Source organism: Cucumis melo, chromosome 11, assembly GCF_025177605.1.
Source record: "Cucumis melo cultivar AY chromosome 11, USDA_Cmelo_AY_1.0, whole genome shotgun sequence".
NCBI lineage: Eukaryota > Viridiplantae > Streptophyta > Magnoliopsida > Cucurbitales > Cucurbitaceae > Cucumis > Cucumis melo.
In genome coordinates, this window is record NC_066867.1 from 33,190,482 (window position 1) to 33,205,339 (window position 14,858).

At 33.1% G+C, this 14,858-nt stretch overlaps 4 protein-coding genes across 5 annotated transcripts; 3 read left to right on the forward strand and 1 right to left on the reverse strand.

Moving 5' to 3' along the window:
- The first annotated feature begins 4,005 nt into the window (after positions 1-4,005).
- LOC103498979 (probable dolichyl pyrophosphate Glc1Man9GlcNAc2 alpha-1,3-glucosyltransferase) lies at positions 4,006-8,253 on the forward strand. 2 transcript variants are annotated; one of them, XM_051092109.1, is made up of 5 exons: positions 4,006-4,970; positions 5,941-6,147; positions 6,281-6,518; positions 6,683-6,973; positions 7,746-8,253. In XM_051092109.1, the coding sequence occupies exons 1-5, from the start codon at positions 4,215-4,217 to the stop codon at positions 7,793-7,795; spliced, it is 1,542 nt and encodes a 513-aa protein (XP_050948066.1). In that variant the 5' UTR covers positions 4,006-4,214; the 3' UTR covers positions 7,796-8,253. The 2 variants fall into 2 exon arrangements, with proteins under 2 accessions (XP_050948066.1, XP_008460046.1); XM_008461824.3 differs by lacking the exon at positions 7,746-8,253 and having other exon boundaries at positions 6,683-7,146.
- On the reverse strand, positions 7,339-9,163 carry LOC103498980 (uncharacterized). Its single transcript, XM_008461825.2, has 2 exons — positions 8,908-9,163; positions 7,339-8,045 (listed from the first exon to the last, which is right to left on the reverse strand). The coding sequence occupies exons 1-2, from the start codon at positions 8,987-8,989 to the stop codon at positions 7,465-7,467; spliced, it is 663 nt and encodes a 220-aa protein (XP_008460047.1). The 5' UTR covers positions 8,990-9,163; the 3' UTR covers positions 7,339-7,464.
- Positions 9,164-9,466: 303 nt separating this feature from the next.
- On the forward strand, positions 9,467-12,477 carry LOC107991695 (10 kDa chaperonin 1, chloroplastic-like). Its single transcript, XM_017047020.2, has 7 exons — positions 9,467-9,755; positions 9,850-9,908; positions 10,066-10,116; positions 11,222-11,287; positions 11,395-11,442; positions 11,607-11,636; positions 12,211-12,477. Exons 1-7 carry the CDS (start codon positions 9,677-9,679, stop codon positions 12,277-12,279), a joined length of 402 nt encoding a protein of 133 aa, XP_016902509.1. The 5' UTR covers positions 9,467-9,676; the 3' UTR covers positions 12,280-12,477.
- A 939-nt stretch (positions 12,478-13,416) lies between these two features.
- Positions 13,417-14,281, forward strand: LOC103498981 (putative invertase inhibitor). Its single transcript, XM_008461826.3, has one exon. The coding sequence runs from the start codon at positions 13,563-13,565 to the stop codon at positions 14,127-14,129; it is 567 nt and encodes a 188-aa protein (XP_008460048.1). The 5' UTR covers positions 13,417-13,562; the 3' UTR covers positions 14,130-14,281.
- The last annotated feature ends 577 nt before the right edge of the window (positions 14,282-14,858 follow it).

The window sequence follows — 14,858 nt, forward strand, 5'->3', positions numbered from 1 at the left end:
TTAAAAAAAATCTGGATAAATTATTATTATTGTTTGTTTCCTATAAGAGGACAAATTGATTTTTCTTTTTAATCACCTGATTTAATTAAGTATTTGTATTAAAAAAAAATATCTTTTTCTTTTTCTTTTTAACTGAAATGAGAATTGTGGGGAGATGGAGAAGTATAAGGTGAAATTAATTTTAATACTCTTCAACAGAGAATAACTAGCACTCAAAATAGAAGATTTAATGCATCTATGGAGCAGCAGCAGAAGTCAAATAAAAGAAGAGAGGAAATTAGAAAATCAAATATAACATGAAAGAAAAAAAAAAACTCAAGCCGAACAAAATGGTTGTTGATTTGGTTTTTAGGGTTAAGCATTTTTCAAATAAAGAAAATCAAAAAATATAAATAATCTTAGATTGGTTTTTATGTTTTCTTAACATATTTATGAAATAGTGAATTACTTTTTTGAAAAAAAAAAAATATATTAGATAAAGGGTGTGGTCTAGCTTTTAGTTACAGAGGTAAATAGATAATTAAAACATTAATCAAAATGTATATAAAACTTAGAGATAATTCAAAATTGTTGATTTATATTTTAATATTCAATTTCTCATCTGTGAAATTTTATATACATTTTCAAGAATGGCTAGTTAGAGTTATTAAAAAGAATCAAAACTCACACACAAATTAAGAGATACTACTAAAAAAAAAAATTATGAAAAGATGGGTTATTCGCAACCCACTCAAGAAACACTTAGAGAAAAGTAATTCTTTGTACGGGTCCAAATTTAACCTCCTCTTAATTTGTTTAAAATTACCAAAACACTTTTAAAAGTCATCTACCTCACTTTGTAACCGCCCTTGTATGTGTTATTGATTAATAGAGAGTAAATTTAGAAATTTAATTTGTTTACTTAAATATTCAATAAACAAAGTGCCTAAAAAAAGGTATGTTAGTTAGGAGTTTAACATCCCAATCTAAAAAATGAAGTTAATATTAAGAGTGAAGCATCCCAATCTAACTTACAAACAAATCTAGACAAGAGGTCAAAACTTTTAAATTTAGTCCCAAAATATCTCACCTACTCTCAAGCATTATTAGAACACAATAAAAATAATAATATGCATATAAAAGAAATAAATAGACAATCCAAAAAAAAAAAAAATTAAAAATTTCACCAAAATTTAGAAACAAATAGTGGCTAAATTTACTCTAAACATGTTTTCAAAGACCACCAAATTTACTTCTACACTTATTATTTTAATTAATTATTTATTTAGTCTTCAACTCTCGATTAATTAACAATATAGATTTTTTTTTTAAGAAAATAAAGAAATAAAAAAAAAACTCATCTCATTATCATCTAAACAAGAAAGAGAGTAAAAGTGGGAAAGGGTTGACTAAATCTAAAATTAATGCTCAAAAATAATATCTAAGTTGAAAATTTTAATTATTGGAAAACTAAAAAAAATCATATTTTTATACATTTTATTAAAATCACCTGATTGGTTTTTATTTTATTTATTTTAGCCAAGCTGTTGGAAATGAGAGTTTTATATTTTTGTCAATACATATATAATAATTCTGAAAAAAGGAAAATAGATTTATTTATATTATATGTATAAAAAGTTGGATATTAATTAATCTATTCTTTAATGGAAAGTAACCATGGTCCATGTTGGCTTTTTAAGTCTATGGGAGTTCATTGTTTTTGTTAATCTTTTAATATTATTCACGTTTTTATCTTTTTATAATATAATAACTTTTATAAAAATTAAATATTCTATGGACTAAACAATATAGTTTAATTTCATCGCTTTTTATTACAATTTATTATCGTGCACTCTTCCAAAACGTGAATAATTTATGAATGACTCGTAAAATGTAATGTGTGAAATACGTTACATTTAGAAAAATTTTAAGAACAAAATATTTTTATTCATTCTCATATTTATTTTTGTTTTTCACACAAACTTTTCAAACCATAGAACTATCTACCACACAATAGTATGCTACAAATAAATAATTATTATGATCGATAACAATAACCAAAACATTTAAGATATGAAAAAAAAAAAAAAAGTTTGTCTCTCAACCAACCGAATTTTAAAATAAAAGATAGCAGAATATAAACTAAACCCTCAAATTCTATAAATGTTTCTTAAACATTGAAAACAAAACTAGAATAGATAATCAAAAGTTTGTTTCCAAAAGAGATAAAGAATGAAACGAGAATAAGAAAAATAACTCGACTTTAAAAGTAGCTTTTCATTGGTTTAGAGAGATCGAATCCTCAATTAAATTAATTAGTATCATTTATAAAGATTATAAAGATTAGGTTAAAAGATTCCAATTACAACCTATATTTTGCTAATATTACTAAGTGATTCTCTCCAAAGTCAAAAAGTGTTTCCATATGATACTTAAACACACAAATTCCATCTCCACCATTGGCCATCATTAAATTTAGCATTAGTTTAATTGGAAAGAAATAGAACATGTGAGTTATACTTATTTGACGTAAGAGAAAAGATCATCTTGATATGGTACAAAGAAAATTCATATAATGCTTCTTGTTGGCGGCCACCTTTTTTAAAAGCAAAGTAATCTGATGCCATTTTTCTTTTTAATCTTGGGCATATTTGAAAGTTTGGAATATTTTCATAACCAGCTTATGCATCTTTTCAAAGTCTAATTTAGACCAAGGTTTTTCAACAATAATCAACAACACACACATATATGTATATAACAAAATGATAAAAATGAAACCATGTTCCAATTTCAATATGAGTAATAACTTAATCGTCATTAGATTACATCAATCTATTATAAGTACCATATGCCAAAGAGTTCATCTATAGAAATGCCAACACGTACGTCAACTAAAAGAGGAAAATATGACTCATTATGAATTTTGAAAACGGATTTGTGTAGTGTATTTTTTGTATGAAAATTATTATTATTACGTGGATTATGAAAATAGGTGCATATATATATATATATATATATATATATATATATATATGCATGTGATGTGCTTTGATGCATGGATGAAAGTAATTTTTTGTATAGTAAGTGAAGAACATCTAAATCTTCCTCTCTATTATTTTTTGACATGATTTTCTTTATAAAAAAAATTCAATACTTTGTACAAAGTATAAGAATCATTTTGGGTGTCGAAATGAAGGGGATGAATAATCCATTATGCATCAAAATTATCGCTTTAGAATCTGAATACATAAAAAAGTGAATATATGAAAAGTAGATAAAGTGACTTGAGTCGTTAGCAAAACCATCTTCCATGGATTGGAGTTTCCATTTCAATTCTAGTTGGTTCCGTGATTCTTTTATACCAATTTTGATAAAATGTGCTCCTCGATCTTCAAAGGGATTGAATATGTGTTTTGATTTTTATCCAAAGAAAAGAAGACACTTTATAAAGATGTTTGTAATAATCCCCTTTTTTTTTTTACATCGATTATGTCATGATAAGGTTAATTTCTAAAAGCATAAATGATTGCTTGCATCGTACCACATAGTGTGATGGGACGTCCTAAAGCTCTCCTCTTTAACAGTAATTAAGTCTACTTTTTTCCATTTCATTGTGTAGAAATAACCTCAAACCAATCTTAGAACCATTTTTGACCGTTTAGATATATTTTTAATGTGGTTGAATTTTTCTATAACCTACTCCTCCAATAGAGGACAACTCACATAGGCATGGATTAGATTATCAAAGAATTTGATGTGATCATTCACAAGCTCTTATTGTGTAAAATGTAGTAGCTCATCAATGCTCAAAGATTAGGCCAACAATAATAAATAAACAATAAATAACTCTTTTGAAGAACCAATCAAGTTTATTACAAATGTATTTTGGGTGTATTTTCACATGCTCACTAGTATTCAAGATTTATAGCAATCACTCAATCAAATATGAAAATATCTCGTAAATCAATTAATTAAAGTCACAAGAGGTATGAAAACAATATACAAAATCAACCAAAATTGTACCAAACTCATTTTACCAACACGTTTACTTCCATTGTTCTTTTAAAAATTCAAGACATGACTAAACTATGATGTTGGCGTGGGAAGACAAATGCGAGTCCGCTTTGCAAACGGTGATTACTAATGACTTCAACATCTTAAGACTCCGAATATCGGTCATTGGTACAACAGTCGAAGCCGCACTGTCCGTTTGATTCCGGACTTCAACCATCACCATGGAGGAAAACCGGCGGGAAGATTTTAGCAAAGGCCCAACACCCAGAAAGCCTCTGCTCGAGCTCTTATGGTTCTACGCCGTAGCTGCCTGCATCAAGCTCCTTCTGATTCCATCTTACCACAGCACAGATTTTGAGGTCCATCGTCATTGGCTCGCTCTCACCCACTCTCTCCCTCTCTCTCAATGGTACTTCGACGACACCAGCCAATGGACTCTCGATTACCCTCCATTTTTTGCATATTTCGAACGCTTCCTTTCAATTTTCGCTAATATTGTCGATCCCCAGATTGTGCATCTTCAAAAGGGTTTAGATTATAACACCAATACTGTCATATACTTCCAGAGAATTACGGTTATTGTATCCGATCTGTGTCTTCTTTATGGGGTTTATAGATTGACGAAGAATTTGGATCCGATTAAGCGAAAGTTAATTTGGGTTTTGGTTATTTGGTCCCCTGCGCTCGTGATTGTGGACCATTTGCATTTTCAGTATAACGGGTTTCTTCTTGGGATGCTTCTGATTTCTCTTTCGTATTTGGAGGAAGGGAGGGATTTGATGGGTGGGTTTGTTTTTGCAGTCTTGTTGTGTTTCAAACATTTGTTTGCTGTTGCTGCACCTGTTTATTTCGTTTATTTGTTGAGGCATTACTGTCGTGGAGGATTTGTAAGAGGTTTTGGGCGGCTTACAATTATGGGATCTGTTGTTGTGGCAGTCTTTGCTGCTGCTTATGGGCCGTTTATCTATCATGGTCAGGTATAAAATCTATGTTTGAGCTTGAAGTTTCGTTTGTGGCAGACAAATGTAATGTTTCAAAGATCAATTTGCATATCTGTTAATAACTTTATCAACATGAATATTTGTAGATTTGTTACTGAGCACATATCATCAACTAAGAGGCCAGAGCCAAATGCTGTTGGACTCAAAAAAGAAAAAAAAAATGTAATATTTGATTTTTCCTGCTGCATTCTACATACTCCCACTTGAAATCTTGTTGTGGCAGGAAAGTGTACTACGTGTGTGACCAATTTGGTTATAAGTTAACTTGATCAGCATGAATATGAGCACCTTGATTTTTCTTGCTGGTTTCTATCTTCTTCAATGCATGGATTTTAGATGAAACTTAATTGCCACTTGCATTTATGCTTCTAGCCATCAATCAAGCATAACTTTGCCAGAAAGGGCAAAAAGAGGATTGTCGCGGATAGAAATCTGGTGGGCAGAGTATCAAGGAAGGATATGGAAGAGATCCTTCTCCAATACCATAGCTTCAGTTTTTCAGGTTTATTGTGGGGGTGATTCAACATAGTATTAGAGGTTTTGTGTCCAAGCTTGTAATGAGATTCAATCTCTTAACCTTAAACTTATTGGTTTAGTGGGAATTGAAGACACTTTTCATTCAATCTCTTAACTTGCTATGTTCGAGATTCACCTTTCTTTTGAGATTGCGGTGCCGCAAGTCTTGGGCACATTGCATAACATACCACCTCATATTACAAAACAGATTGATGGTTTCTCTTCAGGAAACTAATCAACATGTCCGGACTGCGTTCTGTTCTTTTTATTTATTTATTTTCGTTTTAATTTTTAGCTACAAATTCTTAGCCGAGATCTCTTGTTATGTTCCCAAATTTGTATTGCAAGAAAAAAAAAAGGAAAATCTTTGTTAATGACCATGATCCCTCGAAAAATTTATGACCACCAATATATTTCTTAATTCTTGCAGATACAGCAAGTCATCCGACGCATGTTTCCGTTTGGCAGGGGACTGTGCCATGCATATTGGGCCCCGAATTTCTGGGTCTTTTATATTTTACTGGATAAAGGACTGTCAATCTTGCTCAGAAAACTTGGATTTAGTATCAAGATACCAACAGCTTCATTTACCAGTGGTCTAGTTGGTGATTCATCTCCGTTTTCTGTGCTACCTCAAGTAATTTTCAATGATAAACTTAAGCAAGCTTGGTGCAGATAACTGGGATTTTTGTGAATTGTAGCATTACATGATTTTTTTTTTAATCAGCTCGAGATTTAATCTTTTGATATGTGAATCCATTGAATGGCAGATCACTCCCTTGACAACCTTTGTTGTGGTGCTGCTAGCTTTGTCTCCTTGCCTTATCAAAGCTTTCAAAGATCCTCAGCCACGAAAGATCACTAGATGGGTGGCCTATGCTTATGCATGTGGTTTTCTATTTGGGTGGCATGTTCATGAGAAAGCATCACTTCACTTTGTAATTCCGCTCGCTGTTGCTGCTGTGCAAAGTTTGGAGGATGCTAGGCATTATTTCTTATTATCAATAGGTATTCTTTTCCTATTCATGCCACTATATTTTCCCCTTCCAGCATCAATCCTCCGTTCTTTTTGTACGTTTTCTTTTCAATATTATTTTTGTCTAATGAGTATCTTCTGTGGTTCAGCTCGTCTACTGTTCTAAAGGGTTTTTAATATTAATTTGTTCATGCAGTATCTTGCTATTCCTTGTTCCCGCTTCTTTTTGAAGCCCAAGAATATCCCATCAAAGTGCTTCTATTGCTGTTGCACTCCAGTCTGATGTGGTTAGGATTTTCTGCACAATTTGACAAAGGAGAATCAGTTAAACAAACCGGTTCAAAGTCGAAGCGACATGTTCAAAAGAAAGGAAGTATGACCGCAACTGGAGAACCATTCTGTATTAGATTCGTTGAGAAGGTTTATCTTGTTGGTCTTTTAGTAGTTGAAATCTGGGCTCAGTTTTTGCATCCTTTTATTCTAGGAGGTAAGTTTCCTTTTGTACCACTGATGTTGATTTCTACGTATTGTTCACTTGGAGTCATGTACTCTTGGATTTGGCAGTTGAGATGGATTCTTAAGCCTGCTACTAATTGATTCATTAAAGTTAGTCCTTCATTTATATACAATCTACACCGACCCTTTGGTAGATTTTTGATATTCTTATGAATTGACAATTTCATTTCAAGTTCTTACCCTACAAAGAGGAAAAAAAAGGGGAAAAAAGTTTTGTTGTGTCGAAGTTTTTGTTGTCTGAATTTGACATTGAATTATCTCTTATAAGTTCATGAGTTTGATAGACTTTTTGTAAGAGTAAAGGCGACTTCGAACTAATGAAATAACACTTTAAAATTAAAGAAAAAAAATTCAATACTCTTTCAAATTGGCTCTTAACTCTTCCTGTAATTCAGTATAGACAAAATTTTTAATCGTCAATTTCTCTACTTTCACATCACCATAAGTGAAGAACAACAAATCTTACAAGAGATGATAAAACAGAACAGAATAAAGAATAAAGGAAAAATTGTTCCAAAAAGCTCCATCGGAGTGACCTCTACTGCATTCAACACTACTTCCACTGAAGCATCCTCTCTTTTGTTTGATACCCAAACCATGATTTTCAAGAACAAATGTTGAATTTGTCTTCCCACTACTAAACAAAACACACCAGAAGAATGGACCTTTATGGACCCCAACCAATCCCACCCCTACTTCTGTGTGTGATTTGTTCTTCAGCAATGAAAGAGTTTTCTTGTCAGGAACGAGTGCTCGAGAGAAGGCCTCTGTTGGCTCGAGATATTCAAGTTGACAAGCCACAATTTGGCCAGTTATTGTGTCAAAAGTTGGCAGCTCGACACCGCAATCTGGAGCGAAGATCTCTGTGAAGTTGTCGGACGATGGATTGCAGTTTACCGTGTTATTACTAGTACAGTTCCCTTTGCAGAAGTTTATGAATTGCAGCGCCATGCACCCGAGACCCGCACTATCACTAAGGTGAGACAGCTTCGCAGCAGTTCGGTTTCTGTTGATGATATCCACAAGATCATTTGCTGGGTTTCCTGTAGAAAATGAAATAGAAAGCGTTCCCATGAAGTCATCACATTTGCTGCTGCTAAGGATTATAACAAACATCAGAAACAACATTATTCTCCGTATTCGTTTATCTTGTGAATTATTTCAATACCCATTATTAAAAGTCAAGGAAAGTGATATATCACTCATAATACACAATTCAAAATCAATGAACAATATACAATCATCAAGCTATTTTCTTACTTTCAAATTAACATCTCTCCAAATCCTAAACTCATCAGCATCCTATTCTGCTCGACCTTCCTACTCGTCGCGGCAGCGACATACAGGTCATGTACTTCAATGTCATCTATTTTCAGGCTAATTGATTTTGGTAAAGGAGTTCAATACAAATTGATAGGTCTAATTGGACTAGTGACTCGAACTTAGTAGTGGAAAAATCAAACATTTCTCATCAACTTTGTAACAACTTCAGTATATCTTGACCGGTTAGTGCAATTCCCTAGAGAAATGAAGATTATAATCCACACAACCGGGCTTATAGAATGGGAAGCAACAGAAAAGGTTCAAACACAAGATCTCTCCCTAACTATCCACCATGAAAATTCCTACCAAAATGATCCACCTAAGTTGCCCAACTCCTGACACCACTAGTTAATTGCACATAATGTCGCTTACTAGTGTCATACCAATAATCCTAATGTATCTCTAACTAGGCTCTCACACTAACCTCTTCAACACATTCACGACACTACTGAAAACTAATATCAAAACACACCATCAAGCACAAGACAGAAGAAGCATAAATTCAAACAAATTAACCCATCACAATCCACAATGCAGATTAAACAAAGGAAAAGGAAGAACTAAAACAAGAGAGAAAGTTACCATGGAACTTGGAGGAAACAAGAACAGCAAAGAGAAAAGAACAGAGAATGAAGCACTCAAAGATACAGAGCTTCCTCATCATTATTACCACAAAAAATGACTGTACAAAGAAAGAGAGAAGATAAAAAAAAAGGCAATAAAAAAGAAGAAGAAGAAGAAAAGAAAAAGGGGTTTGCTTTACAGTGGAAGAAAGAAAGAAACCCTAGCTAGTTGGGGAAAAGGGTGTAATGGGGAGTGGAAACTTTCTAGGAAAAAAGAAAGGAAGAGAGATTTATTGATCAAATTGTTGGAGAGATTGTGGGAAAGGACAAGAAAGTGGTGGCCCCAATTAGCCGTTTAATGTTCTTTAAAGAAATTTCAAACAAAAAAAGAAGGGATTTTGGAGAGGGTCCATAATTCATTCATGGTCCAGTTTCTGCTGCATTGTTAATAGAGCCAGCCCTCTCCAGCTAACTCTAGCATGGCCCAAACACCAATTTTTTTAGAACAATATTTACGAGTATAAGGTCTAATCTTTTTATTAATTAATTGAATTGGGTAGCAATTAGTATTGTAATCGATACCTTTCTCAACCAAATAAAATAGATGATGGGTTTAGGGTTTAGAAATGTATAGAACATTCTAGATTGATAATCCATTTTATCGTTACGCAATCTCTACCCATCTCTTCCACTTGGACGGGTTTAACAGTATTTTCATTTCCGTTTCCATTGCCTCTGCAGCTTATTCCAAACCTCGCGCCTCCGCCGTTTAGCTCACTACCTTATCCATGGCGTCTATGTTCTTGACCGTGAAGCCTTTTGTAAACAAATTTGAAACACCCACTTTCTCAAATCAGAGATTACACAGTAATTTCTCTTCTTCTTACTCCTTCAGCTCTGCCCCATTCTCAGTTTTCTCCTTTCTTTCTTCCTTGATTTTGTTCGCATTGGTTCTTGACAGGCACTCGGAGAATCTCCCTTAAAGTTTGTGCTGTGGGGAAAAAATTGGAACCCGCCAAGGTCTGTAATTGTTTCCCCCTTTTGTGGGATTTTTATTAAGTTCCGTAGATTTTGGCCTCGTTTTTGAGATTCATTGTCTGTTGAGTTAATGGGGTTGGAGATTTTGGGTCGCGAGTTTATGATTAATGGTGTAGCTTTTTTTTTTTGTGATTTGCAGGTTGTTCCACAAGGGGATAGAGTCCTCATTCGGCTCGAGGAGCTTCCTGAGGTGGGAATTTTGATAGTCCATGAATTCCATGTTCTTCAATCTTCTTGCTTTTGTACTTTATTGTGCTATCTTGTTCAAGTTCTTAACAAGATTATCTGACCTTCTTTAGTTTCCGCCATACCCTTCGTTGTATGATAATTTAAACAAGCATGAGTAGTGGCAATGAGAGTAGTAAGAAAAAGGTAAATGAAATTTAGGGAATGGGTTCAAACCGTTCAATTGTAGGACACTCGTGAATACGAAAGAAAAAGACTTGAAACTTTTAATCTTTAATGAACTTTGTAACATTAATTTGTAAGACTCTATTTGATCATCACTTGGCATTGGTTTTTAGTATTTGAAAATCGTGGTTGTTTTTTGCAATTCCTTAACAATGGGTTTCATCTTTTCTTAATAAAAATTTAAATTATGTTTCAAAAAATAAAGAAAACATTTGAATTCATAGCAAAGCTCCAAAAAACAAAAACATGTTTATATAATGTTTTTTTTTTCCTTTTAAGTTTTCAAAACTTGCTTGGTTTTTAAAACACCTAAAAGGTAGGCAACAAAATGAGAAACTCATGGAAAATAATATTTAAAAGGTTAATTTCAAAAATCAAAAACCAAAAACAATAAACACATTAACTTAGACAGTTAAGTTGTATGATTGTATAATAACTCAACTCTGATTTTGTATTCTCTTCAGTGGCATTTCATATTGCTAAGGAACTACCCATCTAGATAAATGAATTTCTTGGCTGTGGGAAGGCAATGCCCTATACACTACAGAAATAATTTATCTAACTCTGATACTCTTGTGATTTTGCGTTCATGTCTATTAGTAGTTGTTCCATGTTGAGGCTTTGAGAAATGGTGCTTACTACAGCTAAACCTCTGCTTTTTGGAGATAGAAAATTGAAAACAGGGTCACAATTGGAGATGCCTACCAAATCTGTTTTAGAGGCTCTAAAACTTGGTTGAGATATTTGACATGCTCTTTGTGTATACAAATTAAATAACCACCTAGGAATATAACATGTATGAAGGACAATGCTAATCGATTTAAACTCTATTTTATGGAAATATGTTTGCTTCATCTGAAGTGATTCTTCATGTTATGTCACAGAAATCAGCAGGAGGAGTTCTACTTCCCAAGTCAGCCGTTAAATTTGAGCGTTATCTTTTAGGAGAGGTAAGCTTCCTTTTTTCTTATCTGCTAGAATTGGAAATGGAATGAAATTTCTCTCTTTGTTCGTGTTACTTTACTCGTGCTAGTGCTGAGTTTGCATTCCTTTTCAGATCCTCTCTACAGGTGCTGATGCCGGGGATTTGGGGCAAGGAAAGAAGGTTAGGATTTGACTTTTTGTTTGGCCTGATGATTTTCTAATGATACTGTTGAGTACTGCAATACTTTTCCAATGAATTCGTAACTCTTCTCGGAAAAAAAAAAAAAAAAACGAAAAAGTTTGTTCTTACCTTTTCTGAAGAGGAGAAATTTTCTTGTGTTACAGGTTCTTTTCTCAGACATAAGTGCTTATGAGGTAAGCCACATTAGTTTGAAGATTCCTTGTTCATTTCGCAGTAACACTTCGAAATTTGCATTATAGTTCATCATTTTCCATTTAAAACTAGTAGTTACCATAGCGTGTTCAATATTACATGGACCTAATCGAAACTTCGACTAAAGAAACAAGAAACTAACATAACCATCAGTCGGTGAAAAGTACTCATAAAGCCTATTGTGTATAAAATAGACAAGCACATTTATATTAGACTCAACCCAAATGCACACCATTCGACAGCACCTGCCAAACACAGCTTAAAACAATTACTCCCCTCACCTTCATGGGGTTAACTGTGCCACTAAAGCCCCTAGAAGAGAGGACCTTGAGCGGTTTTCTTGTTTCAATAGGAGATTCCCTATAGATCTAAGGTTCAAACTCAACACCTTACCATCAAGGGGAACCATTACTCGTTATATTGTTAGATCTAATTGACTGACTTTCATACCAATGGAACGACAGCATTTTAGAATATGAATGCTTTTCTGTATTGAAGGTGAAGCGCGCAGAAACTATTGCTTTCATTTTAACACTTGCATGCATTAATTCACAGGTGGATTTAGGCACAGATGCAAAACATGTCTTCTGCAAAGCAAGTGATTTACTGGCTGTAGTTGAGTAAGTGTTAGGTTACCTTATTCTTTTGTAAGGCAGAAGGATTTTTCATTGTTGTGGCTTCAAATGTAGTTGAATATGATATATTTGAAGCTTCTATCTCAGTTCCATGGATATCATTTCACTCAGCCTCAAAGACGTTCAGTCTGCTTTCACTAGTTTATAGAATTTTGATTTCTCAATGGTAAAACTTTGAATTCCAAAACTTGTGTAGCTGTCAGTTGAAACAACTTCAATCTTTATGAGTCGAAACTAATTTCATTTTGTTTAAAGTTTATGATAAGGAAGTCAAAGTTAATGTATTATCAACACTATAGACTACAAAACATAGTGAAACCAAGATACCTGTTTTTCGGTTCAACAATTGTGTTGTGTCGAATCTTCCTTTAGAATGGTAACAAATGTATTCTTTATAATGTTTGAATCTACATTGATTAACGTTAGAGACGAGAGATGGGATCGGCTAATAGTTTTGCTCGTTGTCTCTTGTTGGCTGATTTTTTTCCAAGTTGAAGATCCTATAAAATGGACTGAACTTATAACATAACCTATTAAGTCTAATGAGAAAACTCAAACTTTTTTTTTCTCTCGTCTGTTTTGGTCATTTCTTGTTTCACAACATCGTAAAGGTAATTTATTCTTAATTATTTGTTTAATTCGTGTGCATATAATACTATACCAACTCCAAATCCCAACCACTAAAAATGTAATTTCTATGTTTCATTCCAAAAGAATTTTAATTTTTTCTAAGATAAACTAAATCTGAGACTACCAATGTAATTTCCTATCCTCATCCATGATGAATTTTCAAATATTGAAATAAAATTAGGACAGAAAGAAAAAAAGCTAACCCAATACAAATTTTATTCACCTAAATAATAAAAAAGGAAATTATTGAAATGATACAATTTTTGAAAATATTGAAAAAATATAACAAAATTTCATGTAAAAATATAATTTTGTTATATTTACATGATTTATTTTTCTATATTTGAAAATACTCGAACAAACAAATATAAAATTGATTTTATTATTTCTAAATCTCCCTCCAACATTGTAATTCCCACACCCATATGCAAACAACCAACAAAAGCAATATAAAAAAAGAACCATTTAGTTAATTATTACTAATGCAATATTCTAAACAATCCTTTAAAGCTCTCTCTCTCATCTACATTGCTATTCCCATCTATAAAAGTGAATTTGATTGTGAAAAACTAAAGAAACATCCACAAGGAGTTGGTTAAAGGGAAAAGAAGAAGAAGAAGAAAAGAACTCCAACAATTGCCAATGGCCATACCTCATTATTTCTCTGTTTTCATTCTCTCAATTTTCTTCTTCTCCAACTTCCTCATTATACAATCCTCCAAAACCATCAAAACAGCTGACCTAATCTACAAAACTTGCAAGAAAATCTCAAGAGAAGACCCTAACATTTCCTTCAACTTTTGCTTAACATCTCTAAAACTTGCCACCAACCATAGCCGATGCACCGACGTTCGTCACCTCGGCCTCCTCTCGATCGGGCTCTTATATAGGAATGTGACCAGCACGTGCCACCATATCACAAAGTTGGTGAAAAACAAGAAGCTCGACCCTTTTGTTAAGTCATGTTTGGATGATTGTTTGGAACTTTATTCCGATGCGATCCCAACGGTGAAGCAAGCGATGAAGGATTATAAGTCGAAGAGATATGACGACGTGAATGTAGCGATCGGTTCGGTGATGGACGCAGCGACAACTTGTGAGGATGGGTTTAAGGAGAGGAAAGGGGTAGCTTCACCATTGAAGAAGAGGGATGAAAATGCTTTTGAATTGGGAGCCATTGTCCTGTCGATTATGAGTTTGGTTCGTTAAGTCAATTCAATCCCATGACTTAGGTTTGTGTAATTAAACGTTCTAATTTAATTTTTATGTTTTTAGCTTGGTATTTAAAGAGTCACTTTCAAGGTTTTACGACGTCCCTACACCCATGATTTGGAATCGGAGTTCGACACTTGATGACCCCATCACTCTCCTACAACTCGTCTGCATAATCTTTGTTCGTCTTGAATGCTTCTAAAAGTAAAAATAGTAGTCTCCACGAACAAACACGAGTCCTTTTATATATAAACTTTGTTTTCACACTCACATGCATTCTAGAAAAATTTCGAAAAGATAGCAAGACAATAATTTTTAATTCTTTTCACTCTATTAGACTTAACATATGAAAATCCTAAACTTACAATTTGAGGAGAATTTTTTTTTGAAAATTTGGTAAATGTCATCTAATTAAGAGAATTAATTGCAATTGCCTCACCAACCCCTTAAAGTTCTTTTCTTTAAGAAATAAAAACCCTTATGATAAAGACATCATGAAGTAGAAAATGAGAGCTACATTATTCTATTAAATAATGAAAAATAAGCCACATATATAAGAGTGTTCTATACATAGAAAAAAAAAATCTTAAGGTCTCTTAATCATATAATATAAAGTCCTCTCATTCTATCAAATAGGCCTTAAATTCATAAATCCAAAATTGATTAGAAAAAAATCATATATAATCTATAACTCTTAACGATTAAGACATTGATAATATCTATGGA

What these genes read in the sequence shown, in the direction of transcription:
- LOC103498979 (XM_008461824.3), top strand. Translation starts at nt 4,215, where the DNA reads ATGGAGGAAAACCGGCGGGAAGATTTTAGCAAAGGCCCAACACCCAGA. An exon ending in CGTTTATCTATCATGGTCAG is followed by an intron (nt 4,971 to 5,940) that starts GTATAAAATCTA and finishes TAATTCTTGCAG; the next exon opens with ATACAGCAAGTCATCCGACG. An exon ending in TTATTTCTTATTATCAATAG is followed by an intron (nt 6,519 to 6,682) that starts GTATTCTTTTCC and finishes TTGTTCATGCAG; the next exon opens with TATCTTGCTATTCCTTGTTC.
- LOC103498980 (XM_008461825.2), bottom strand. Translation starts at nt 8,989, where the DNA reads ATGATGAGGAAGCTCTGTATCTTTGAGTGCTTCATTCTCTGTTCTTTT. An exon ending in TGTTTCCTCCAAGTTCCATG is followed by an intron (nt 8,046 to 8,907) that starts GTAACTTTCTCT and finishes CATTTTCTACAG; the next exon opens with GAAACCCAGCAAATGATCTT.
- LOC107991695 (XM_017047020.2), top strand. Translation starts at nt 9,677, where the DNA reads ATGGCGTCTATGTTCTTGACCGTGAAGCCTTTTGTAAACAAATTTGAA. An exon ending in CTCAAATCAGAGATTACACA is followed by an intron (nt 9,756 to 9,849) that starts GTAATTTCTCTT and finishes GGTTCTTGACAG; the next exon opens with GCACTCGGAGAATCTCCCTT. An exon ending in GGCTCGAGGAGCTTCCTGAG is followed by an intron (nt 10,117 to 11,221) that starts GTGGGAATTTTG and finishes GTTATGTCACAG; the next exon opens with AAATCAGCAGGAGGAGTTCT.
- LOC103498981 (XM_008461826.3), top strand. Translation starts at nt 13,563, where the DNA reads ATGGCCATACCTCATTATTTCTCTGTTTTCATTCTCTCAATTTTCTTC.